The sequence below is a fragment of the Protopterus annectens genome, chromosome 2.part0 (assembly GCF_019279795.1).
Source record: "Protopterus annectens isolate FY-2018-M chromosome 2.part0, PAN1.0, whole genome shotgun sequence".
Lineage (NCBI taxonomy): Eukaryota > Metazoa > Chordata > Ceratodontiformes > Protopteridae > Protopterus > Protopterus annectens.
Genome location: NC_056728.1, coordinates 1147971770 through 1147997930, shown reverse-complemented (window position 1 = coordinate 1147997930; position 26161 = coordinate 1147971770). Strand labels below are relative to the sequence as shown.

General features: G+C 43.5%; 1 protein-coding gene across 5 annotated transcripts in view; it reads left to right on the top strand.

Annotated features, from left to right (window-relative positions):
* LOC122793381 (protein transport protein Sec24B-like) overlaps positions 1-26161 on the top strand; it is a 2932722-nt gene that overhangs the window by 411180 nt on the left and 2495381 nt on the right. For 3 of the 5 annotated variants that reach the window (XM_044061340.1, XM_044061338.1, XM_044061337.1), the window contains exon 4: positions 11139-11237. The exons of the other annotated variants lie outside the window; for them this stretch is intronic. In XM_044061340.1, the coding sequence (XP_043917275.1) occupies positions 11139-11237 (99 nt within the window). The remainder of the gene's footprint in view (positions 1-11138; positions 11238-26161) is intronic. 5 annotated transcript variants of the gene reach the window in all.

Below are 26161 nucleotides of genomic sequence, written 5' to 3'. Positions count from 1 at the left end.
GAAGATAAAGCTAAATCTATGCAAACTGTGAAAGATTTCTTACAAGTACAACCTCCTAGATTTAGTAGGCACTGGCCTACTAAGAACTGGTCCTTTCCAACTCCTTCCAGAGCCACTCCAGCCAAACCCAGACATTCCAAAAGCACCAGGTTTCAGTCCCAAGGGACTTTCAGAACCAAGCAATGGGGTGCTTCCACTTCGAAATCTGGAAACAACAAAGGACCACCCTATGATAAACAGTCTCAATGACTTCCCTTTAAAATTACCAAGCACGTGCCTCTCGGCCACCCCTTTGGGGGGAAAACTGGCTCTTCATTCAAGCAACTGGCAACTTATAACCCAGGACAAATGAGTTTTAAATAGTGTCCCAAGGATACAGATTTCATTTCTACACGCTGCCAACTCCAAACGGGTGGCCAGACCTGCCCCCAAATCAATAGGCAGAGGATCAGAAACAAGTACTTTCCCTCCTAAACATGGGGGCTATTCAACTAGTACCAGAAGAGGAAAAGGGACAAGGTTTCTATTCCAGACTTTTCCTGGTACCCAGAAAAGACAAATCATAGCGTCCAATTCTGGACCTGTCCACTCTAAACACCTTTCTGGACATTCCAAAATTCAAAATGCTGACTCTTCAGTTACTTCCTATGCTAGGCAAGGATGCCTGGTTGGCAACTCTAGATTTAAAAGAGGCTTACCTGCATATCCCAATCAGGGAATCTTGCAGAAGATACCTACGCTTCAAAGCAGGCTACATACATTATCAGTTCTCTGCACTGCCCTTTGGCTTGTCTACTGCGCCCAGGGTATTCACAAAGTGCCTGGCTCCACTAATTGCATTTTGCAGGCAAAGAAATATTCAAATATATCCATACCTGGATGGTTGTCTAATTCAGGCAGAAAACCAGGCCATTCTTCTAAATTATCTGGCGTTTGTAAAAAGAGTAATAACCTATCTAGGGTACACCATAAACGAAAATAAATCTCAACTGGTGCCCTCTCAAAAAATTGCATTCCTGGGTGCAAGCTTGAATACAACTGCCCAGATGGCTATTTTTTACGTCAGAAAAGCAAATTCATTTGGTGACTTACTTCAAACAGGTGGCCACAAATATCCTTACTATCTGCAAGGCAAATACTGCAAGCCTTGGGGTTCATGGCCTTCTGCATTCTTCTAATTCCATATGCAAGACTGCATATGAGGAAACTTCAGTGGTACTTAAAAAAGTTTATGGAGTCAACATTGTCACAGCCTGGAAACAATGATTCCTATCATACCTTGCCTGCGCGTAGAGTTCCTATGGTGGGCAGAGGCCTGCCACCAAAACAAGGGACTGCCATTCACACCACCTCCTGCCGCCCATACCCTAACTACAGATGCATCAGACTACGCATGGGGGGGCTCATCTGGCAGGGAAGTGCATTCAGGGCAAATGGAGCCCAAATCAAATGCACGTTCATATCAATCAAAAAGAAATGCTAGCTGTACAGAATGCACTGATAGCCTTCAAGGACTACCTTCATCCAGAACAATTACTGATAAAGACGGACAACACCACAGTTGTGGTACATAAGCAGGGGGGTACACATACCTACCCCTCTGCAGACTAGCCATGGCATTGTGGAACACGGCCTTGAGCTACCAAGTACAACTACAAGCTCAATTCCTGCCAGGAATGCAGAATGTTCTGGCAGACAAACTAATCAGAAATCTCATGGACCCACGCAAATGGAAACTGGAACCATTTTCACCATGACACGCAAATGGGGGAACCCAGGCATAGATCTTTTTGCCTCACCCCAGAACTACCAGTTGGACAAATTTTGCACAAGAACTCATCACAAAAAAGCCTGGAAAGTGGATGCTCTGTCCTTCAGCTGGAAAAACCTGTCAGTCTATGCCTTTCCCCTCTGCCTCCGCTCTCCAGAGTTCTACTAAAAGTCAAACAGGACAAACCAAAAATGATTTTGATTGCTCCAGACTGACCTCGCCACACTGGTACCCACTCCTGTGTAGTGTGCCACACATTTCACCGTGGCACCTGCCTCAGACACCTTCCTTTACTGTCTCAGCAGGAGAACCAAATTCTGCACCCTCCGCTCCAAACATTAAGTCTTGCAGCGTGGCTAATCACTTAAATTCCCCTTCGCATCCCTCAGCAAACCTGTGATGGATGTCATTTTGTAAGCGAGAAGACCAAGTACTAGAAAATCTTATGCTGACAAATGGAAAAGATTTTGTGCCTGGAATCCATCTCAAGGGATGAGCACAGCTGTGCCTAATTTACCTCAGATTTTGCAATACTTAACCGAGATGCTAAACAAGGGCCTGTCTTTTTCTTCCATAAAAATCCATGCCTCAGCCATTTCAGCTCATTACAATACAGAACCCCCCCTTCTCTCATCCTCTTCTAAAGCAGTATCTCAGAGGTGCCAAAAACTTTAGACCACCCAGGAGAGCTCTAACCCCTGCCTGGGACCTTAACTTAGTATTGGAGAAACTCACTCTACCTCCTTTTGAGCCAGCTGCTACTGCAAACTTAAAATTTATTTCCTGGAAAACAAGCCTTCCTTTTAGCAATCACTTCAGCTAGAAGGATATCTGAATTACAGGCCCTTATGGTAGTGGAGCCTTTCATCATCTTTCATGCGGGCGGACAGGGTGTCGCTCAGGACCAATCCATCATTCATGCCCAAGGTGGTATCGTGTGTGGCTCTTAATCAGTCCATTCATTTACCAACTTTCTTTCCCAATCCACAGAACAAGGGGGAGCGGATTCTGCATTCATTGGATGTACACAGACAACTTGTGTTCTACTTGGACAGGACTAAATCTCGAAGAAAATCTGAACTGCTGGTAGCATTTGCTGCAGGGGCAGAGGGGAAGGCTATTTCAACGCAAACCATTTCTAAATGGATAAGCCATTGTATTCATTTCTGTTATAAGCACCATGGAAAACCTATCCCCCAGGGGATCAGATCTCATTCCACCAGGGCGGCATCTACTTCAACAGCCTTTCTCAAAGGTGTTCCTACCAGGGATATTCTTGAAGCCGCTACCTGGAGTTCAGTTCATACTTTCACCAAGCATTATCATTTACCAATTTTATCTAAATCCTGAGCTGGCTTTGCCACTGCTTTTTTGAAGGGCCTTATAGCTGGTCCTAATACTGTATAAATCCATCCTCCCAACCATAGCTTTGGGAATCTACCCAAATGTAATGACTGCAACAGTGAAACACGAACATAGTACAGTTGTGTACACTTAACATAAATGTAGATGTTCGAGTGTATTCACTGTTGCAGTCCTGGATGTTCATCATGTTACACTGCTGCAGTCGTTACGCTTGGGTTATCCTGCTGTCAGGCGGTTCCCCAGTCGGCCTGAGTTCCAAAGTCTTGGTCTGGTGTCTGTTGCTGTTGCCTCCTCCCTGACGTCTGTGCGACAGGGGTATATACGATGCAGCCAATGCCATTTTCTTCAGTCTTTCTTGCCGCGCGGTGCCCGAAGCAAAATCAGTTCGCAAGTGCCGGTCGGCTGTCTCCTGAGATTTTCATTCCGAATCCAGAACCGAAGTCTTCTACAAAGCTAAGTACCCCGTTGGGGAAACTTTTTCTTGCCTCAGACCAATGTCAGTAAAAGTTAATAACTGTATTTCTTGTGGGAAGCAAATACCTCATAAGGATTTCCATTCCTGTTGTATCCCATGCCTAGGCCCAGACCACGATGTCGGTTTTGTGCTAGGTTTAACAAGTGCACTATTAAATGTCGGTTTGATTTTGCCCGACATTATTTTGGTAGAAAATTCAATTATACCATGCCGTCGGAACTTCTGACGACCGGATTACACAAAAAACGTAAAGAGAAGGATAGGCATCCGAGGCCCACAACTGATGACGAAGCCTCTTCTAGGCCAGTCGCCGGTGCTCCGGTTTTCAGCTAGGTGCCTTCGCAGCCCTGGATGACTGCTTCTGTAGAACCACAGGCCACCTCTGACTCCCACGTGGAGATGGCTGGGCCTTCGGATGCACAAGTTATTCAGCCTACTGAGACTAACCTTTCAGAGGGATCCGGAGTAGCTGAGCAACCCACAGCTTCAGAGGGTGTCTTCAGACCTGCTCAGTTAAGCATTAAACCCTCAGCTAAGTCTAAGCCTCCTTTAAAACCAAAGAAACAAATACAGCATTCTCCAGGACAGGCCTCCATACCGAAGAAACAAATGCTCAAAATGGCCGAAGACCTAATCACTCTGATCAGGGGGTCCTGGGGTTGCTACCTTTTCAAATGGCCATAGTGGGACATTTTCGGGACATCAGATTTTACAGGCCGACACAAACCCACGGTCAGTACAAAGGATAGAACTTTCCTTTTTTGCCTAAATATAAGCTTATTCTTATAGCAGTTTAGTTGCTTATCCTGTTTCTTGTAACATGTAGGTATTTTAGTTACAGAAATAACTAGTTTATGCAAATATTACATTACATATGGGACATAATTATGTCCTACAATCTCAGGACATTTGCCATTTTTAATATTTTTGGTCAGGACACAACTGCCCAAAGAGGGACTGTCCCTCGCAAAGTGGGACAGGTGGTAACCCTAGGGGGTCCCATCCCCCTCCTGATAAAAGGCCTAGACAGGATGCAGACTATGACTCATCCGACCAGGTGTCCATCTCTCTTCTGATTCATCCTCAGACCTAGGATACTCTTTACCCCCTTATGAGGATCTGATGCTGAGGAGTCAGTTCCATCAGCCTCACAGCTTGAGGACTACACCTTTGGGGAAACTCTACATACCATGAGGGAGCATTTCCACTAGGAAGGCCAGGATTACTCAGAATCCAAGAAAAGGCTCAGAGACTTCCTTTTATTACCTCAATACAGACCCCTTGCTATTCCACCAGTGTTAGATATTGTGGATGATGTGTATACTGAATCCAGCTTAAATCCTGATTCCTTACCTCCAGCCCCTGTTAAACCTGACTGATACTACAGAGTCCTTGACTCACATACATTTCTGTATAAAAGCCCTGTAGCTGACCCTGAAACTATTTCTCAGGGACCCAAAGGAGTTAAGGCCTCATCAGCCAAGAATCCAGTTCCCTCTGACAGAGATTCCAGAGCATTAGACAGATGGGGAAGTAAAGTATATACATCTGCAACTTTAGCAATGAGAGCCTTAAATTGCCAGTTTCACATGCTAAAATATCAGCAATTTTTACTGTCTCAGTTAAAACAAAAAATGCTTCCAGAATCAGATCCTCCTAATTTTAAAGAAATGCAGGATTTATTGGATGCAGATGAACAAGTGGGAAAGCATGCTTTGCAATGTGGTTTTGATTTTCTAGAGGCCTCCTGCAGAGCAGCAGTTACAGGCTCTGTCAGAAGACATGCTTGGTTAAAAGAACATATGTTACCAGACCATATTGGATGCACCTTTGCAGCAGGATGTGTTATTTGGAGTTAAGGCAGAAGAGGTATTAAAGAAAATGGAGGATAATGCAAAATCTATGCAAACGATGAAGGATTTCTTACAGGTTCAGCTTCCTAGATTTATCAGAAACTGGCCAACTAAGAATTGGTCCTTTCCAATTGCAGACAGACCTCAAAGGGGAAGATACAGACGTCCAAGAGGTAGAGGTCAAACACAAGGTCCTTACAGGCCTCGACAGTGGGTTGCATCAGGCCAGAAAGAAAGAGAAGACAGGCCCCAACCATATAAAAAGCAGCTCCAATGACGTCCCACTACAGCTGCCAAGCAAATCCCTCTTGGCAGCCCCCTTGGGAGGAAAACTGACACTCTTCATCCACAATTGGCAAATGATCACCAAAGACAAATGGGTTCTCAACATTGTATTTCAAGGTTACAGGTTCCAATTTCACACTCTGCCAAGGTTAAAAGGAATGCCAAATATGACACCAAATCAATGGGCAGAGGCTCAAAAATAAATTACAGCACTCCTGGATATGAGAGCTATTCAAAAGGTACCATCACAGGAACAAGGACAAGGGTTTTATTCAAGACTGTTAAGGACAAAGCTTGGAGGCCCATTCTGGATCTTTCATCTCTAAACACTTACCCGGTTGTTCCGAAATTCAAAATGTTGACACTACAGCAGCTTCTTCCCATGCTGGGCAAGAAAGCTTGGCTTGTGACTTTGGACCTCAAGGAGGCATACCTGCATGTCCCTATCAGATAAAACTGCAGAAGATACCTCAGATTCATAGCTGGTTCAATGCACTACCAATTCTCTGCACTGCCCTTTGGCTTATCTACTGCACCCAGGGTTTTCACAAAGTGCCTGGCACCAGTAATTGCATTTTGCAGACAGAAGGGAATTCAAATTTATCCGTACCTGGACGACTGCCTGATTCAAGCAGAGAGCAAGGACATTCTTCTAAAGTAACTGGCGTTCGTAAAAAAGTTAAGTTGCCTGGGGTACACAGTAAACGAAAAGAACTCAAAACTAGAGATTATATTCCTGGGTGCCAGCTTGAACACAACGGCCCAGATGGCTTATCTCATGCCAGACAAGCAAGGACAACTGACTCAGTACTTTGAATTGATGGCAACAAAGACCCAACTTCCTGCAAGAAAAATTCTGCAGGCCTTGGGTTACATGGCATCCTGCATACTACTAATTCCATATGCCAGACTGCATATGAGGAAACTACAATGGTACCTAAAGAATGTATGGTCTCAACACTGTCAAAGTTTGGAAACAGTTATACCACTAATCCCTTGCCTTCAACAGGAGTTTCAATGGGTGGGCTCAAGCTTGTCACCTCAACAAGGGACAGCCTTTTACACAATCCACAGCCAGGCAAACACTGACAATAGATGCATCGAATTACGCCTGGGGAGCACACATGACAGGCAAATGTGTTCAGGGCACGTGGCCCGCAGAACAAAGGCATCTTCACATCAATCAGAAAGAGATGCTAGCTGTACAAAATGCCCTTGTAGCTTTCATGGACCTGCTGCATCCAGGACAACTACTGCTAAAGACAGACAACACCACAGTTATGTGGTACATAAACAAGCAAGGGGGCACTCACTCCTACCCCCTATGCAGACAAGCCATGACCTTGTGGAACACGGCTATAAACCTTCAAGTTCATCTGCAAGCACAATTCCTGCGAGGAGAGAAAAACACACTGGCAGACGACTTAAGCAGAAACATCATGGATCCCCACGAATGGGAATTGAATTCACAAATATTCAGAATGATAACACAGAAATGGTGGAGCCTGGACATAGATCTGTTTGCATCCCCAGTAAACTGCCAGCTACAAAAATTCTGCACAAGGAGTTACCGTCTGCAAGCATGGAAAGTGGATGCCCTCTAATTCAGCTGGGAGAACCTACAAGTATACGCTTTCCCACCACTACCTCTCCTGCCAAAGGTACTCATAAAAGCCAGGCAAGAAGAGCCAAAGATGATCCTGATTGCACCAGACTGGCCACGGCAGCACTGGTACCCAATCTTAAGGAGCTTAATACAAGAACCACCCTGGATTTTGCCTCAAATCCCACATCTGCTGACTCAGCATAACAATCAAATACTACACAGCCTGCTAAAGACCTTAAACCTAGCTGCATGGAAGATTCCTTAGTCAAGCAAGCAATGCCTGTTTCCAAAGCTGTTATGGATGTCATTCTGGATGCCAGAAGGCCTAGTACCAGGAAAGCCTATTCGGATAAATGGAAGAGATTCTGTGCCTGGAACCAAGCTCACAGCCTTGACCCTCTTGTCCCAAACATTCCTCAGATACTACAATACTAACTGAGATGCTGGACAAAGGCCTCTCCTTCTCATCCATCAAGATCCATGCCTCTGCCATCTCTGCTCATTACAACACGGATCCACCAATTTTCTTTAATCCTCTGTTAAAACAGTACCTCAGAGGGGCTAAAAACATAAGACCGCCCTGTAGAGCACCTACTCCAACTTGGGACCTCAACTTTGTTTTGGAAAAACTAACTTTACCTCCTTTTGAGCCAGCTAACACAGCAGAATTAAAATATATCTCTTGGAAAACTGCTCTGCTCCTGGCAATTACATCAGCACAAAGAGTTTCAGAATTACAGCCACTAATGGCAGTGGAACCTTTCCTCATTTTCCACCAGGACAGGGTGTCTTTAAGAACTTAACCCTACATTTATGCTAAAGGTGGTATCCAATGTGGCTCTAAACCAAACTATTCACCTGCCAACTTTTTATCCTAAACCACAGAATGAAGGGGGGAGACTACTGCATTCTTTGGACATTCACAGGCAGTTACGCTTCTACTTGGACAAAACCAAAGCTTTCAGAAAATCTGAGCAATTATTGGTAGCATATGCTGCAGGAGCACAGGGAAAAGCCATTTCAAAACAGACTATTTCAAAATGGATAGGACATTGTATATGTTTCTGCTACACATACCATGGAAAACCTGTACCTAGCAGCATTAGATCTCACTCCACCAGGGCAACAGCCACTTCAACTGCCTAACTCAGGGGAGAACCTACCAAGGATATTTTGGAAGCAGCAACTTGGAGTTCTGTACATACCTTCACCAAGCATTACCATCTGCCTCTATACTCTAAATCCAGAGCTGGCTTGCCACTGCAGTGCTGCAGGGCCTTATAGCCACCCCTAATGCCGTATAGAACCAGCCACCCTACCTCAGCTTTGGGATTCTACCCAAGTGTAATGACTGCAGCAGTGTAACACGATGAACATAGTACAGTTTTGTACCTACCATAAATGTAGATGTTTGAGTGTATACACTGCTGCAGTCCAGGTTACCCTCCCTCCTTCCCCTCTTATTGTCTGGTACGTACCTATGTCTTCTACCCTTTACTACCTATGGGGAGTATTTGCTGGTAACTGAAAGTTGTTTTTTGCTTTTCTTATGTATGTTTTATTAGCAATTGGAATTGCCGACCTATTTAGAGGCACCTGAAATCCGGGGCAAGAAAAACTGAAGAAAATGGCGTTGGCTGCATCTTGTATATCCCTGTCACACTGACGTCAGGGAGCAGGTGACAGCAACCGATGCCAAACCAAGACTTTTGAACTCAGGCCGACTGGGGAACCGCCTGACGGCAGGATAACCCAAGTGTAATGACTGCAGCAGTGTATACACTCAAACATCTACATTTTACATTTATGGTAGGTACAAAACTGTACTTTACCCTTCCTCCAGCCCCCTGTTTTTCTCTGACTATACCTCTACTTTCTTTTACTATGCTCAAAAGTCTTTGTTGTATTTGCTTTTGTTTGAAGGTATATTTTTGTGTTTTAATTATATATATTTTGCTCCCCATTTGGGGGACTCCTGACATCTGGGGCAAGAAAAACTGATGTAATGGTGTCTGCTGCATGTTTTATACCCTTGACGACCTGACGTCATGGGAGAAGGGACAGCAACCGACGCAGGTCCCAAGACTTTGTTAATCAGGCTGACTGAGGGCAACCTGCCAGCAGATTACCCAAATGTAATGACTTCAACAGTGAATACACTCTAACATCTACATTTATGGTAAGTGTACACAACTGTACTTTTTCACTGCTTTGTTACAGTTGTGTGGAAAAATAGAAACACATTTCACATCTATTCTTTGTTTTTTTCACTGATTTAATATATATATATATATATATATATATATATATATATATATACACACACACACACACACATATATTTTTATATATATACACACACACACACACACACACACACACATATATATATATATATATATATATATATATATATATATATATACACACACACACACACACACACACACACACACACACACACACACACACACACATATATATATATATATATATATATATATATACACACACACACACACACATATATATATATATATATATATATATATATATATATATATATATATATATATATATATATATATATATATATATATTTTTTTTTTTTTGAGATAAAAAGTTAATTCAGATGGGCTAACTTGTTTGGTATAGTCACCTGTACCCAAGTTCTTGGCTGTAAATTTTCTAGTCGTAGCAAGGAGCCAAAATGTGTGTGTGTGTGTGTGTGTGTGTGTGTGTGTGTGTGTGTGTGTGTGTGTGTGTGTGTGTGTGTGTGTGTGTGTGTGTGTGTGTGTGTGTGTGTGTGTGTGGGGTTAGTTTGTAAGACCTTTGGAAAGAGTGGTGGTGGTGGTGTTGTGTCTTTTGGCTTTTCCTGGTTAGGGGTCGCCACAGCGGAACTCCGGTTCACTAATGATTGGCAGTAGATTTTTGCGTGCCGAGTTGCCGGCCCCGACGCACAACCTTCAGTGAAGGTACGCCCATTCGCGCATGTCTCCACACAGAAGACGTTCTAGCTGAGAATCGAACAACATCTTACTGTGAGGCGACAACGCTACCACAGCAGCACCACCAGAATTGCAAAGCAAGCAGCTCCTGTGGTGGGAGCAGACTTTTAATTCTTAAAGTTCTACCTGCTCCTCTAATCTGCATCACCAGATGTGCAGCTGAGTGGAAGATTGCTGGGGTTTGAAAGTAGTTTGATGAATAATTTCTTCCTTTGCCATCTGAGAGGTACTTGTCATCTTAGCAGTTTGTTGCTTATGTTTGTATGCCCATTCGTCATTTGAACAGTTAGTGTACCTTTCTGAACAGTGCCTTTTTCCCCTGCAGAAGTGTCTTTCAGCTTCCACTGTCATAGGTCAGAATGTCCTGATGGGTTGTGGTTTGCTGCTGGACCTCTACAGATAATAGGAAAACACAAGGTTGAGTTGAGCTGTATAAAGAAATTGAGAAGCAGATAATTAAAACTCTGGGTGCACAACTGTTATAGTAGTGTTATGTGAACTTTCAGCTCAGTTTGTGAAGAAGTATAAACAGTGTTAATAACCATTTTGTCTGTGTTCATAAATTGGTCTTTCACAACCAGCAAAGTGCGGTACACATATGCATAAAGTATGGTAACACTCCATTTTTTTGTAATAACCAGAAAATTAATTTGTGATCTGGTGTTATGTGGAACTACATGTCCTTCATAGCACCTTCACTTGACATATTTGCTGATGATGGCAAGCGTTTTTTGCTTAGTTGGTTATTTTTATATTTGTGCTCTCCACTCCACAGGAATGCAGTATGGATGTGTTGCTAATAATGGAACTAGCTGTGCACCAACTCCCTTGTCATCAAGTTCAGATGATGAGGACGAGGAGGAGGAAGAAGCAGGTCTGCCTTAGATTTTTCAGATTTCCCTCACTACTCGTACCTGTAGTTTCCCTAGTCAGCCATTTTATCCATTTTCCCATTGCTTTATAATTTTCTAGCATTCTTGTTATTCATTCCATGTTCAAAATTGTTCCACTAATAAGATGTGTATGTATAGCAAGTAGAATAAGCATTTGCATTCATTCCACTGACTCTAAGAGCCCATCTAGTTGGCTGTCAAGTGTTCTGCTTATGCAGATAATGTGTAAACAGAATATCTGCAAACTGAAAAAAAAAACATTTACGAAAATGCTTGGAGTCCTTTGTAAATGAAAATGTAGATTAGCTCTGCATGCATTATTTTTAAAGTATTTTTTCCTCCTTTCATAGTATTTATGGAAATGTCAAATTGTTCAGACATGTTTCCAAGTGGGTGTATATGAATTAACTTCATGTTGCATTCATAAAATATGATTTTATATGTTTTATTTATTTAATATTTGTTACCAGGGGAGTCCGATATTTGTAGTGTTTTATGAATTATTTGTTGTTTATGCTGCATTTGTGGGATAGGATTTGTATTAATCCTTTTGAAACTGCTTTTGCTAAATTTAAAAGTTTTTAATGTCTAGATGACCAAGTTGCTTGCAGCATAAGTTTTCATACACTATCACAGTTTAACTCTTCCAAACCACAGAAAAGTCTTTCAGCATCCTCTAGATATCAGAATAGTGCTTTGAGCTTTTTCGTACCGAATATGCATATACTATGCTTGAAAGCATATGTGCACATATTTTAAATATTTGGTGTATTGCAGTGTTTTTTCTACTACTGATTTTGCAGTAAATTAATATGATTAGGTTGACATGCATGTTATCTTGGTGTTGTGTGTCATTATCCACAAAAGTAAAGAATACCTGTATGGGTCAGGTAGTACCTTCTGTGGTGGCTGCAAGCTGACCACAGTCTGGACCAGCAATTCCACCTGCCTAGCAAACTTCTCCGTCAGCTGTCTGAATACCTTGATCTGTGGGACAGAAAGGTTTTATGCAGGGTCTGCTCTGAGTCTCCAGATTATCATTCACAGTGTGCAGCTTACCAGGTACTGCCATACAATACAGTATGTACCTCACTGAGCACTGGGGCAGTCTCCTAAAGACTCTGAGAAAGCTTTTGAGTCTGCTCTTCATTAACAGACTAAGAAGGAACTGTTCTAGAATCTGGAGAATTCTATCTATGGCAAAACTCCTGGAGGTAAAGGTGATGCGACTTCCAGATTGATGCACCTTTTATTGTGCATTTCGGGAGTTAAATGAAAACTGGTGGAAAGGTGTGGTAATCTGTGTATTGTAAAGAAAACCGGTACTGTAGTATAGGAAATTTATGACTTTGCTAGGAGAGTGTGTGTTGGGATGGGGGGGGGGCTTGGATTTGCCAGATCTAATTTTGCATTTCTTGGCAATAATATGCAGGCAACCAGCAAACTTTGCTCTTGATGGTGTGGTGAAGATGGTGAAATTTTTGTTGGCAAGGATAAAATGGGAAATGAGTGAGAGGCTTTTGGGTTTTTTAGTGAGAAGGGCAACTCTGTGTTTAGGGGAGTTTGCAGATTAATGTTGCTTTGGGGGTAGAACTGTCTTAAGAGGTCTCTGAAAGCTGTTGCGAGGGTGAGATTATGGTTGAAGGAATAAAATGTAGGGCAATCCCATTCCTTCAGATAAGAGAGAGAGAGTGATTGGGGGATCGTAGAGAAGTAGGGCAGGGGGTTTTGAAGTTGGACATATTGTGCATATGAAGGCATTATCTCCCTCATTTCTAACACAGTTGAAGTTTTGGCTGACCAGTAGTATTTTTGGAGTTATCTGTAAGTGATCACTGAGAGACCGGAATGGTGTAAGGATTCCAGGAGGTGAAATTGTGTAATTGGGCAATCCTTGGAGGAGGAATGTCATGTGTGGTCCTATTGACTTGCAGAACTTTAGTGGAAATGGGGAAGAGGAAACCTTTTGTGGAAGAGGTAAATTAAAACTGAGCAAGAGAGCTTGAGAGGGGATTATAATATTGTTGAATGAAGCAGGTGGACAAGGATGTAGAAGTAATAGTGAGCAAGAGAATAAGATGGTGCTGAAGTGGTGCAATATGCCAGAGAAATGAAAGGAATAGTTTTATGTGGTGGATATGTAAGGACTCAGATGCTAGTCTGGCTGTTGAAGTTTGACTTGCGAGTGGAGAATTGACAGGTTTAGGTCAGAAGGAATCTATTAACATATGGAGTGTATAGAAAAGTGTGGGTGGGTTAATGCACTGCCATAGGGCAAGTCTGAATTGTGGCTCAAAGAAAATAGCTGAATGCTAGACTGAGGAAAAAAGGAGAGGTAAGGGTTAGTATAGGTTGGTGAAGATACTTTAATTTGAGAGACGTTGTGTAGGCAACAGCATGTTGTATATGGTGTAGTTATAGGGCTAGTTAAGATGGTGTGAAACCGTCTTGGTAGCAGGTTAGAGAGCATGGAATGGATGGCACATGTTGAACTTATTAGGGCTTTGTTGTTGGCATACCAGCAGGAAGGGTGATGTAGCTTTTTCACTGGTGGTAGTTGAAGAGTTGTGTTCTCAATGAAGATGAAAATGTCAGCATGGGTTATAGCAGTTAAGGTTCTTTGTTCCTTGAAGGTCATAAGCTTCTCAGTTAAACCCAAGAGCATCATAAATATATTCATTGAGAGTTATTTGGCAATTTAGCCTAATCATGCATAAAAACAGTACAAAATGGTTAATATTTTAAATATACTGTATTTACAAAACTGACATATGCTGAAAGCAGTCAGAGTCACTCTACTCTATATAAACCATGACTTAAAAGAAGCAGAAACAGAGGACTCCTTCAGATGGTAAAAGATGAAAAAAAGCTTGTGAGGTGTTGCAATGTTAATTCTTGCTGAAGTATGTGAGAAATACCTGTGGCAACTGCACGACCAGGTACTTCATATAGGTATTATCAGATGTTCTAAAGATGTGTGGACACCTTACAGTGTAATCAAAGAATGTCTTAAGTAGCATATCATAGTGAACACAAGTGTTCCTCATACTATTCAGTACTGTAGTCATGATCAATGGGATATCCTGTCTGCTTGTACCTTCTACCAATGGATATGGTTGACTCCCTTCCAGTACATTGCAAGGACATTTTATTTTTATTTATTTTACATTTACCGGGTTAGTCTAACTGGATATATGTCCATTTTCAGTAGAGGCCCGGGGAGATGAGCTCCAAGACCTGATAAAATACAAATACAATTACAAACACCAACACCAAAAAGCAAAATTTGTAATAAAAAATAGCAAATATAATAAAATTTAATAAAAATAATCAAGCAATGGTTACATGTGTTGTAAAGCATTGAGGTTAGCACAGGGTGTGGAAAGAGGACAAGAGTCCTAAATAGCGCAAATAGAAAGGTACAGGGACATCGTACAGGTAGTCTATAGTAGAGAAAGGAAGTTAGTTGTGTAGTGATGTTACTAAGAATTTACTTGGGAAAAAAAAGTATGTAAAGAGGAGTGAAATGGTGTAAAATAGGGAGACATGAGAAAAATATAAGAAGGAAGAAAGATGTAGCTGTTCAGTGATATAAGAGCAATGTTGGCCAACACAATGTTTAGATCTTTCTTGCTGCACAGTTTGGTATGGTTGCATGATTTTGGCATTGTCAGCCTAATTCCAGAGGACTGCTAAGTATCCCATTTGGGAAAGTTTTTTTTTTTTTTTTGTTTTTGTTGCTATAATAGTTTCCTCATGTCTGATACTGTGTCAGAGCCAGAAGTTTTTGTTAAAGTAAATAACCATGTTGACTATAGGAAGCTAATCCCCCCCCCCCCAATTCTGCTGTCTTTTTTTTTTTTTTTTCCCTTTAACCCAGATCACAATATGGAAACCTAACAACAGTACCCTCAAGGTGAAGCGAGGACAATCAAGGGAAAAGATAAAGCGCTCTGAGTTTGTAACTGAAAAAGAAGGCATATGTCAGGTTACACACTGTGATACCAGCCAAGACCCCAGGAACCTGTTTCCTAAGCACAAGCATTCTGAGAAACCTCACTGGAACAAGCAACAGGATTCCTAAGACAATAAAGCCAATGCCATTAGATGTTCTTCGTCTTCCATTGCTGCAGTCCTGACTATTGGGTATAGTCCGCGTCCAGTCCCGTATACCACAGAGAGAAGCTGGTGCGCGCCGGGTCATGGCGCAGTAGACGCCAGTATGTACGCCAGGGTATCACGCGCATACCCGACGTCATATGGTCTCTTTTTTTTTTGCCGCGCGGTCGCAGCGCAGACTTGGCGAGTGCAGGTTACGCTTCGGAGATATTTCCCCGAAACAGTTAAAGGGCAGAGTTGGTTTTGGCTTTGGTTTGAACATTTTTTTTGGTTTTTTCTTGCCTCAGTATTTAACGGATGCCGAAAAAAGGTGCAACTGGCTATTAGTATAGTAGATAACGTATTCGATTATCATACACAGGTTTACTCTTGTTTAGGCCTTGTTGTTACGTTGTTGGTTTGCTTTTTGCTCGATGCTAGCACGACTATTAAGAGGAGGATGTTGTGCAGGGTTAGTGTTTGAGGCTGCTGTATATATTATATGCCTGATGCCATCCCTATTCATTCAAGATGCTCGCAAGGACAAACCATGAAGCTTAGGTTGATGAACCGGCAGTCCCGGATCGATTGTTCTTAGAAGGCTCAGTGGTTCCGCCAGAGGTTTTGCCAGGAGAGTCAGGGAGTTTCAGCAGAGTCTAAGGTTACACAGGCAGTGCCTCTCAGGAGGTAGGCCAGGCTGAGGGGCCTTCAGGTGGCTGTTGTCCTCTCTTCAGGTCCCTGAAGGTAGTTTCCTTGCTCTAGTTAGGCTTTTTTCTTTAGGAGGTGTTTAGAGGTAGGCCAAGTTCAGCTTGTGGCCAGGTTCTAGCTCTTCTCGCTTAAACATATGTAAAATTTGCAGACTAAGGGGATTAAGATTTCTATGCTATGCCTGATACAGGCCTTCCTTTGCTAGTGAGTTTGGGGAAGGTGATGAGTTTTTCAGCTAGTTCACAGGAGTCAGGAAGACTCTCAGTGAGTTTCCTAATTATTCGACATTAGATGATTATGATGATTCCTGATTGGCCCTCTTGACCCTCCTGAGGGTTTCCTTACAGCTTCTCCTCATCCCAGGAGAATCACACCATGAGGGGAACTCTTTAATCAGGAAAAGGCAAGGAATTTTTGTTTTAGGAAAGACAGGGCCCTTAGCTTAGCTAGCCAAAGTTCCTAGTGTGGTGGATGTGTTGGCTCTGAACTTTGTGGAGGCTTCCTTCCTGTTGGGTTTTTAACTCCACTCCCTCCTGGGTGTGATAGGTCATATAGGATTGTAATTATAGGTAGTAGGACCCAGAAAGAGCTTCCTGCGGACAGAAAAGGCTTCTCAGGAAACTACTTCTGTGGTTTGCACCCTTGTTAAAAGATGCAAAGGGAACGACCCAAAAAGAAAGAAAAGAGGAATAGGTGGGGAAAGAAATGTATACTTCTTCCACTCTAGCCATGAGAGCATAATTGATCAAATTTGAATTGTTCACAAATGAAAAAAATCTAATCAATTTGGCGGAAGGTATTGAGGTAAAAGAAAGTTGATATTGAGCTGGAAGGTCATGGAGTGCCGGCCTTGCAGGGCTGAGTTCATACTTGCCTCTCGAGGGGTGAGCATTCTTGGTTTGTTCTTTGATGCTGGCTCCTCTATTAGTGTTGGCTAATTTAGCTGCTGTCTTTCAGACAAGGATTTTGAAGGAGCTTATGTTAGTCTTTGCGTTGCACATACCTTTTGGATTTTTTGTTTAATGGAGGACGTAGATGTTGTTTTGCAGAGAAAATGGGATTTAAAGAGAAGCAAAGACGGTTAGGAAGAGTTCTCAGCTTGCTAGACGGTTTTAGATTTTTCAAGTGCTTAGTAGAAATTGGCCTGGGGTAGGTTGACATATCCTGGGGCAGGGTCCAGGGTTCTGGGGCCTAGGGGGCCAGGGGTAGGTGTCAGCCTTCTGTGGGCCTAGCACAGGGTCTGACTCTGCTAGTCAGGGAGACCACCTGCTCAGACTTCTTCCAGTGACTTCCAGGTCAGCTGCCTTTGGACTCCACCTGGTCTCTTTCAAAGAAGAAGACTGTTTAATTACTCGCCCTTTGGGAGTGTTGGGATCCAGACTGTTACAGATGGGGGAACATTGAATGTTCAAGACTCATTTATCCATATTATTTCATCTCATTCAGTTGATAGGCTCACACACAAGTTTCCTTTCAAAGATGCCCCTTTCAAAGCTTCCACAAAGAAAAGAGGCAGTAAACAAGCATTAGGTTTTATCAGCTCTGGCCCTATACCAAGAAGGGCTTCCTAGGAGACCAACTTACTCAGTTAGGGGCCTAGGTTGGATCCCTGGACATTCTAGTTCAAAATGAGTTATCTATCCCAATTTACCTCATCAAATCCTCACCTCAAGGTAACTATCTTACATTCAAGCAAGCTACCTCACTGCTACTACACTGCCAGGTCTCAGGGAAGCACTCATGGATGTGCGGAGATTTTGGCCATCGCTCAAGCTGCATTGCCTTCATGGCAGATCCAGGCTAGGTTGTTCGAAGCATTGTCTATGGCAGTTCTCTGCATTGCCCTTTCCCATGAAGCTGTTGCTACTTTACGAAAGCAAAGCGCTCAATTCTGGCTCAAGAAAAGGAAGACCTTCTATAGCTCCTAATCTGCTCATAGCAATTCAAAGATGGAAGACCTATTCTGTGAACTTAAATAAAGTCCAGTGTAAGGAAGATCAGCCAGCATCTGAATATGTCATAACTGTGTCTGTGCCCCTATGGTCTTTTGTGATGTGACAAACAGTCCAGTCTACAGGTGTCCAGGACGGACAAGATTTCATCAGTGAGACTGATCAACCATCTTATCCTTTTCAACCATCCCTTCATGGCATCTTCCACTCTGGCCCTTCATTTCCATCAACTATCAGGGGTTCCCTAATGGAATTCAAAATATGGGTCCTGCAATGGACTTCAGAAATGTCTGTCATTCATTCTGGTGCTGGACAATGCCAAACTGCATAAGGGCTCAGCTCATCGTATACATCTGTCAATTCCAGGAATGTCGCCAGAGTGGAAGGGACTTGTGGTGTAAATCTATATGCCTCGCTTTTGCTTGGGGAGTTGGACTGGGCTCCGACGTGGATACAGGACAAGCGGCCTGCCAGACTGGCCAGAGGAATAATAACATGTTTACAAGTGGAGAAGTCACAGGAGCATTGCTGGCTTTTCATAAGGAGATGTTAGCAGGGCAGGTGACAGCTGGGTTAGTTTCAACAAGCAGGTACATATTCCAGGTGAAGCAAGGACAGAGCAGGACACCTCTTATGCAGGCAGGCACACATTTTATGGGAGACCCATCTAAGCTTGATTTCAACAGACAACTGTAAGGTCATGCAAGCAGGCAACAAGACTGGGGGAGAGCATGTGTTAACTCTACAAATCATGGCATCCCTTTCGCAGAGAAACTACAGATCCTTTTCAGACAGACTCGTGTCATGGGAACCCAGGACATAGATCTGTTCGCTCCTATGTAAGACATGAATAGCAGACAATATTGGCTAAACCACTTTCGTCCCACACAGCTCATGTATTTCACCACACCAGCTGCCAAAGTATTGCACAAAGGGTGCCTGATCACAGCGTGGAAAACTTCCTAAGGTACTATTAAAAGGTCAAACTTCACAGGGGCTGGCGACACCAAGATAGCCTCTTCTGGCCTCGCTTTCAGTTGTGCCACAACTAAGACAGGCCTAAAGAAGCTCTGATGGCCTCTACCTCTGGTCTCATCTGTTATCTCACAAAGGAGTTCCATCTGCTCAATGATCTGTCACCTTCATCCTTCTCTCACTTATATTCTCTGTCTGAAGTCAGCTCTTCTCAACTCGGCGGCCTTTACTTCTCCTCAACAAGTTTTTATTAGAAGACTTAGGCCAAGGAAGGTATGCAGGGCTCAACATTTTTTATTTGGGACAATTGGCGCTATTAGCGTTGAAAAGAGCCAGGTTGAGTGTTCTTCAAGGAATATGGAAGAGTTATGGATTTTTTTGTCTTTAAAGTTTGAGATTCATGCTGGCAGCAATTTCAGCTTTATTTTGGAGTACATCACCTTGTTTTCAAGTTCCTCAATGCCTTTTCTTTATCATGGCTCTTGAAAGAGCCCCAACAGAATTGGACACCCTGCTTGGGATCTCACCTCCTTGAGGAAAAACTTACAATTTGTTTTTTGAAACTCTAACTCCTCAAAGAGTTCACGAGTCTCTTTGGACTGAAATCTTTTCTAAGGAATTTGCACTCTCTGTTCCTTTGTGCACCGCGCACAACTGCTTGGGATGAATTTTTGTAGTGGAAGGGTATCATTGCTGATTTTCCATAAGGATAGGGTGCATGTGGGAATAAGTTGTAGCTTTAAACCAAATTCTATTCATAGGCCTATTTTTTTATGAGGGGTCTAATAAAGCAGGCTAAATGCTGGTTGGGAAAAGACGTTTTTGATTTTATTTATATTTTTAAGCAGGATTAAGGATTTTTATTAGTTTATTAAAGTTGTTTGTTTCTTTTTTTGGCAGTAGTTTGTTTCATTAGATTGCCTAAAAACAAACTATTTCAGGTACCAAAATAAAAGGATTATTTGTTAGCAGTTTCATGTGTTGTTTGTTTCTTTTGCTAGGCCTCATTCAACTAAAGCAGGTGGATTTCAGGTGGATTTCTATGGGGTTGTTTTATTTTATTTTGATCATGCTAAGGAGCTTGTCACTGGTACTTTCTTCTCATTATCATGGCCTTCTTCCACAGTTGTTATCTGGTTCATGGCAAATGTTTTGCATTTTAGAACTACTTATTTGCTTTTTCAGGGCTACTCCCACCTACTCTGCATTTCTATTCTACCTGCACTGCAGGATATTTTTAATGGAAGCTGAAGAACATAGTACAGTTTGTAGCCACCATTTTTTTGATGTTCGAGATACTCTGGTACTATTTCTGATTCTACCACAGCTCCTTTGTAATAGATTTTGTGTGGTTGCACTTGTTAAATTGAAGACCTGTTTATGTTTTACTTGTTGTGTCTACCATACATGTTTTTGCAGGTTTTCTGGGACTTGGTCTTTTTAGGGTCTTCTCTTTCATGCAACCTAATTTGTAGATATGCGATGTAGGGTCATTCGTATCAGTATTTTTTTACCCTGGCGCCAGGTGATTTTTGGTGCCATGACCGACGCCAGCCTCTTACTCTGCATTTGTATACATTGCTGCACATTGTACAGAAACCGGTCTGAGGCTATGCAATGGAATTGTCTTAGTTCACATTTTATGGAGTACAAAAAGATTTTCCTTAGGTCCAGCAGTATCAAGTACTGTGAGGGTCGCCTCTGCGAAAACCTACTCGGAAGACCTCTGGTGTGAGCACTCACATACTTGTCCTCCCAGACCAAAGGCACTGATTCATCGATTGCCAAGAGGTCTTGCCTAGAGCCCTGGCACCTGATGCCTGCATTACTATTATAGCGGGTGAGGGCAGAGGCTCCTCGATACTGGTTTGCAGTGAGATTCTTGGGAACTGAATCAGTGTCTTGGGTTGGGAACTGAATGAAGGTCTTGGTTGCCCACCTGCTTGCCTGCCTGTGAATGAAGGTCTCCAAGGCTATATCCATTGAGTTACTGAGGCCTAAAACACTGAAGTCAAAAGTGGTGCCTGTTTGTCTTGGCCTTGTTTAGAAAGCCCCTTTCTCCACCCAGACTACTTTTCAGCAATTTTCTAACCACCTAGGACTTTGTATTTCCTGAACTCTTAAGTAGTCTGCTTTGAAAATCCCTGAGGTGTTGAGGCTCTTCTAAGAAAACTAACCACCGCTGGACTAGTCGGACACCCAGACTCTTTGTAGGCGGACAAACTGGTTTACATGGGTGAGATGTTCATCATGCTTCAGTGTTGCAGTAGTAACACTTGAGATTTCCTGCATTGGAAGTCCTTGGCTGTGCTGAATACTGAGGATGTTCTTCGTGTTTCACTGTTGCAGCAGTAACACTTGGGTTATCTGCTTGCAGGTAGCCCTCAGTCGGCTCGAATACCAGAGAGTTAGCATTTCTGCGTCTGTTGCTGTCGCTCCAGGACTGACGTCAGGTCGTCGGGGGTATAAAAACAGGCAGCCGATGCCATTACATCAGTCTTTCTTGCTGAGGAGCCTGAAGCAGAAGCAGTTTGCATGAGGGCCGGCCGCTACCTGAATTTTCGTTTCCGAATTTAATCATCCTGAAGTCTTCTAAAGCTAAGTACCCTGTTGGGGATCCCTTTTTCTTGCTCTAACCATCAGAAAGTTAACAGTTGTCCCGCCTGTGGAAAGCAAATACCACACCGAGATTTTCATTCTTACTGCATCACCTATTTAGGCCCAGACCATGACATATCTCGCTGTCGGTTTTGTGCTTTGTTCAACTTCCGAACTATTCCTCATCAGGCCCTTATTGTCACTAAATACTTTCGTTCTCCATCTACATATTATGAAATGGCTTCGGTAAGCCATCAGACTACAGATCTTCTGAAAAAACGTAAGGATAAAGACAGACTGCACAGGTCCAAAACTGCTGGCGATGCTTCCGTTAAGCTAGTCTCCGGTTCGCAGGTACCCAGTGAGGTGCTTTCATAGCCCCTGATGCACACTTCGATGGATTTGCAGGCCCTACTGAGACCCGTTTGGAGTCCGGTATGCCGTGGGATTCTCTTTTGATTACGGAACCTGCGGATGTCTCTACCTTGGATGGGTCCAGAGCCGCTGTGCAGGCACCGGCTTCCGAGGAATTTCTTTGCACTACCGATATTTGACACAAGCCGACTTCTTTCGCATCTTCAGTTCTGTCTAAAACTACCGAGTTTCTAAGGCCAAGAGTACGAGCTACGCCTAAAAAAAATGACAACCCAAACTCAAGCACCTGCTTCCTTGCCACAGCATCAAATGCTTAAAATGGCAGAAGACCCGATTATGCTGATTAGGAGAAGACAGCCTTCCCCTGCTAAGAGGAAAAGAGACCTGTCCCCAGCAGCTTTAATAGACCCACAGTCTGATGAATCTGAGGTTTCTGAATATGAAGACATGTCTTTGTCTGCTTATGAGGATTCAGATGCAGAGGAATCCATTCCCTCTGCTTCACCTCCAGATGATTTTTCTTTTGATGAAACACTAACTACATACTTTGATAGAGCATTTCCACTGGGAATGCCAAGACTATCCTCCATCCAAAAAGAGACTCGAGGATTTTTAGATTTGCCACAACATAGACCTTTAGCAATACCTCCAGTTCTGGATGTTGTGGATGATGTCTTTATGGAATCCAGCCTAACTCCTGATGCTTTGTCCCCTGTTCCTAGGAAACCAGACAGTTACTTCAGAGTTCCAGACTCTCTCAAATTTATTTTCAAAAATCCTACTGCTGACCCAGAGGTCCTCTCCCCGGGGCCCAAAGGTATAAAAGCAACTACAGCTAAGAATCCCACCCCTTCGGACGGGGATTCCAGAGCTTTAGACAGCTGAGGTAAAGTATACACCTCTACAACTCTCACCATTAGGGCATTGAATTGCCAGTTTCACATGCTGAAGTACCAGCAACATATTATGGAACTTATTAAGCGAAGATTAGCTACTTTTATAGACTGTGCAGAAAATAAAGAACTACAAGAGCTTATGCATTCTGCAAGCCAAGTCAGTAAGCATAATTTGCAATGTGGCTTTGATGCCCTAGAAGCGTCTTGCAGGGCAGCAGTCACTGCTTCTGTACTGAGAAGGCATGCTTGGCTTAAGGAGCAGACCTTGCCAGACCATGTCAAATCAAAATTACTAGGAACTCCTTTGAACAAGGACAATCTGTTTGGCACCAAAACAGAAGAGGTTCTAAAAATGATGGAAGAAAAAGCTAAATCTTTGCAGACATTCAAAGATTTCATGCAAATGCAGCCACCTAAATTCAGTAGGCATTCCCCCTCGAAGCATTGGTCCTTTCCAGTCCCCTGTTGGCCACCTCAAACTAGACCCAGGGGAAACGGACAACCCAGACTATAGTCTCTGGGTATGCAGACATCTAAGCAATGGAGTGCCTCCACTTCTAAAACCGGGAGTGCTAAGCCACCCCCTTATGGAAAGCATTCACAAGGACTTCTCAACTCCACTGCTCACCTCTGCCCAGCTGCTCGTGCCTTTAGGAGGAAAACTTGCCCATCAAGCAAAACACTGGACCTCCATCACCAAAGATAGATGGGTCCTCAACATTGTATCCCAGAGGTACAAATTTTACTTCCACTCACTACCAACCCCAAAAGAGTTCCCAGACCTTCCTCCAAACCAGTGGGCAGAGGCACAAAACCAAGTTCCAAACCTTCTCTCCATAAGGGCAGTTAAACCTGTTCCTGCAGAACAGATAGGTCAAGGGTTCTATTCCAGACTTTTCTTGGTACCCAGAAAAAAGGGCACTTGGCGCCCAATCCTAGATCTTTCCATTTTAAACACCTTCCTGGTGGTACCAAAATTCAAAATGCTCACCATTCAGTAGCTTCTTCCTATGCTGTCCTAAGATGCCTGGTTAGCCACCCTAGACCTAAAAGAAGCCTATCTGCACACCCCTCTCAGGGACTCGTTCAGAAAATACCTGCGTTTCAGGGCTGGATCTGTGCACTATTAGTTTTCTGCGCTTCCCTTTGGCTTATCCACAGCACCCAGAGTAGTCACAAAATGCCTGGATCCAGCCATTGCCTATTGCAGACAGAGGAAAATTCAAATTTACCTGTACTTGGACGACTGCCTGATTCAGACAGGAAAAGCTGTTGCAGCACCTGACATTTGTAAAGAACCTTCTAACCTCTCTGGGGTATACTATCAACATAAAGAAATCAAAATTAGTCCCCAGTTAAAAGATTGTATTCCTGGGAGCAAGCTTGGACACAGCATCCCAGATGGCATTCCTTACGTCAGAAAAAGAAGCCTGACAGGCTACTTCACTCAAATGGCCACCAGAACCCAGCTATCTGAAAGGAAAGTCCTGCAGGCCCTAGGGTTCATGGCCTCTTGCATTCTACAAATTCCATATGCCAGACTGCATATGAGGAAACTCCAGTGGTACTTAAGTCTTTGGTGTTAACATTCTCAGGACCTGGAAACTGTCTTACCTATCATACCTTGTCTAAGGATATAGTTTTTTTGGTGGGCAGCAGCATGCAACCACAACAAGGGACTTCCCTTTACTCAATCCCACCAGACCCTGACCACAGACTCCTCAGACTATGCCTGGGGGGCACACATGGATGACAAGTGCATTCAGGGCCACTGGAACCAAAGTCAATTTCATCTGCACATCAACCAGAAAGAGATGCTAGCTGTTCAGCACTCTCTAACAGCTTTTAGATCCCTACTCTCACCGGGACCCCTGCTAATTGAAACAAACAACACTGCAGTTATGTGGTACATCAACAAGTAGGGGGGAACCTACTCTTACCCTCTCTGCAGGTTAGCCATGGCCCTGTGGAACACTGCCTTGGACATGCATGTTCATCTGCAAGCTCAGTTCCTGCCAGGCAAGCAAAATTCACTGGTAGACAACTTAAGCAGAAATCTCCTAGACCCACGCGAGTGACTATTAGATACCAGCACCTTCAGCCTTCTAACCCAGAAATGGGGGACCCCAGAGGTGGACTGCTTTGCCTCCCCCTGCAATCACCAGCTCAGCAAATTCTGCACTAGAGCACCTCACAGCTGGGCCTGGAAAGTGGATGCCCTATCCTTCCAGTGGAAAAACCTCTCAGTCTATGTATCCCCCCCCCGCTCCTTCTATCAAGAATATTACTCAGGATAAGATGGGACAGAACAAGGACAATCCTAATTCCCCTGGACTGGCCACGCCAACACTGGTACACACTACTGTGCAGCCTGTCACCAGTGCCATCCTGGCTTCTACCCTAGTTCCCAACCCTCCTAACTCAGCAGGGGGGGGGCATCTTGCATCCGCAACTGCAAACCCTGAATCTTGCAGCATGGCTTATTCCTTGACACCCCCCCCCCCCCCCCAGTGACCAGCCTAAGCAAGCAGGTACTGGAAGTCATTCTTGAAGCCAGAAGACCCAGTACAAGGAAATCCTATGCTGATAAGTAGAAAAGGTTTTGCTCCTGGATTCAGTCTAAATGAGAGGACACAGCACTGTGCTCCTTACATCTAATCCTGGATTACCTAGCAGATCTACTCCACAGAGGCCTATCCTTCTACTCCATTAAGATTCATGCCTCCGCCATATCGGCTCATTACAACACTGAGCCACCTCTCTTCTCTTACCGTCTCATCATACAGTTCCTGAGAGGGGCAAACAACTTAAGGCCACCAAGGAGAGCACCCACCCCTGCTTGAGACCTTAACTTTGTACTGGTAAAGCTCACGCTCCCTCCCTTTGAGCCTGCAGCGTCAGCAGAGGTAAAATTCCTATCTTGGAAAAACAGCCTTGCTTCTGGCCATCACTTCAGCTAGAAGAGTGTCTGAGCTACAAGCACTTATGGCTGTGAGTCTCCCTCAGGACTAATCCTTCCTTTGTGCCTAAAGTGGTGTCCAGTGTGGCTCTCAACCAACCTATCCGTTTGCCAACCTTCTTCCCTAATCCTCAAAATAAAGAGGAAAGGATCCTGCACTCCTTGGACGTGCACAGACAGCTCAGATTCTACCTGGATAGGACTAAACCCTTCAGGAAATCTGACCAGTTACTAATCAGTTTTGCACCAGGGGCAGAGGGCAAGGCCATTTCAAAACAGTTTTTAAATGGATAGCACACTGTATCCATTTCTGCTACAAACACCATGGGAAACCAACCCCTCAT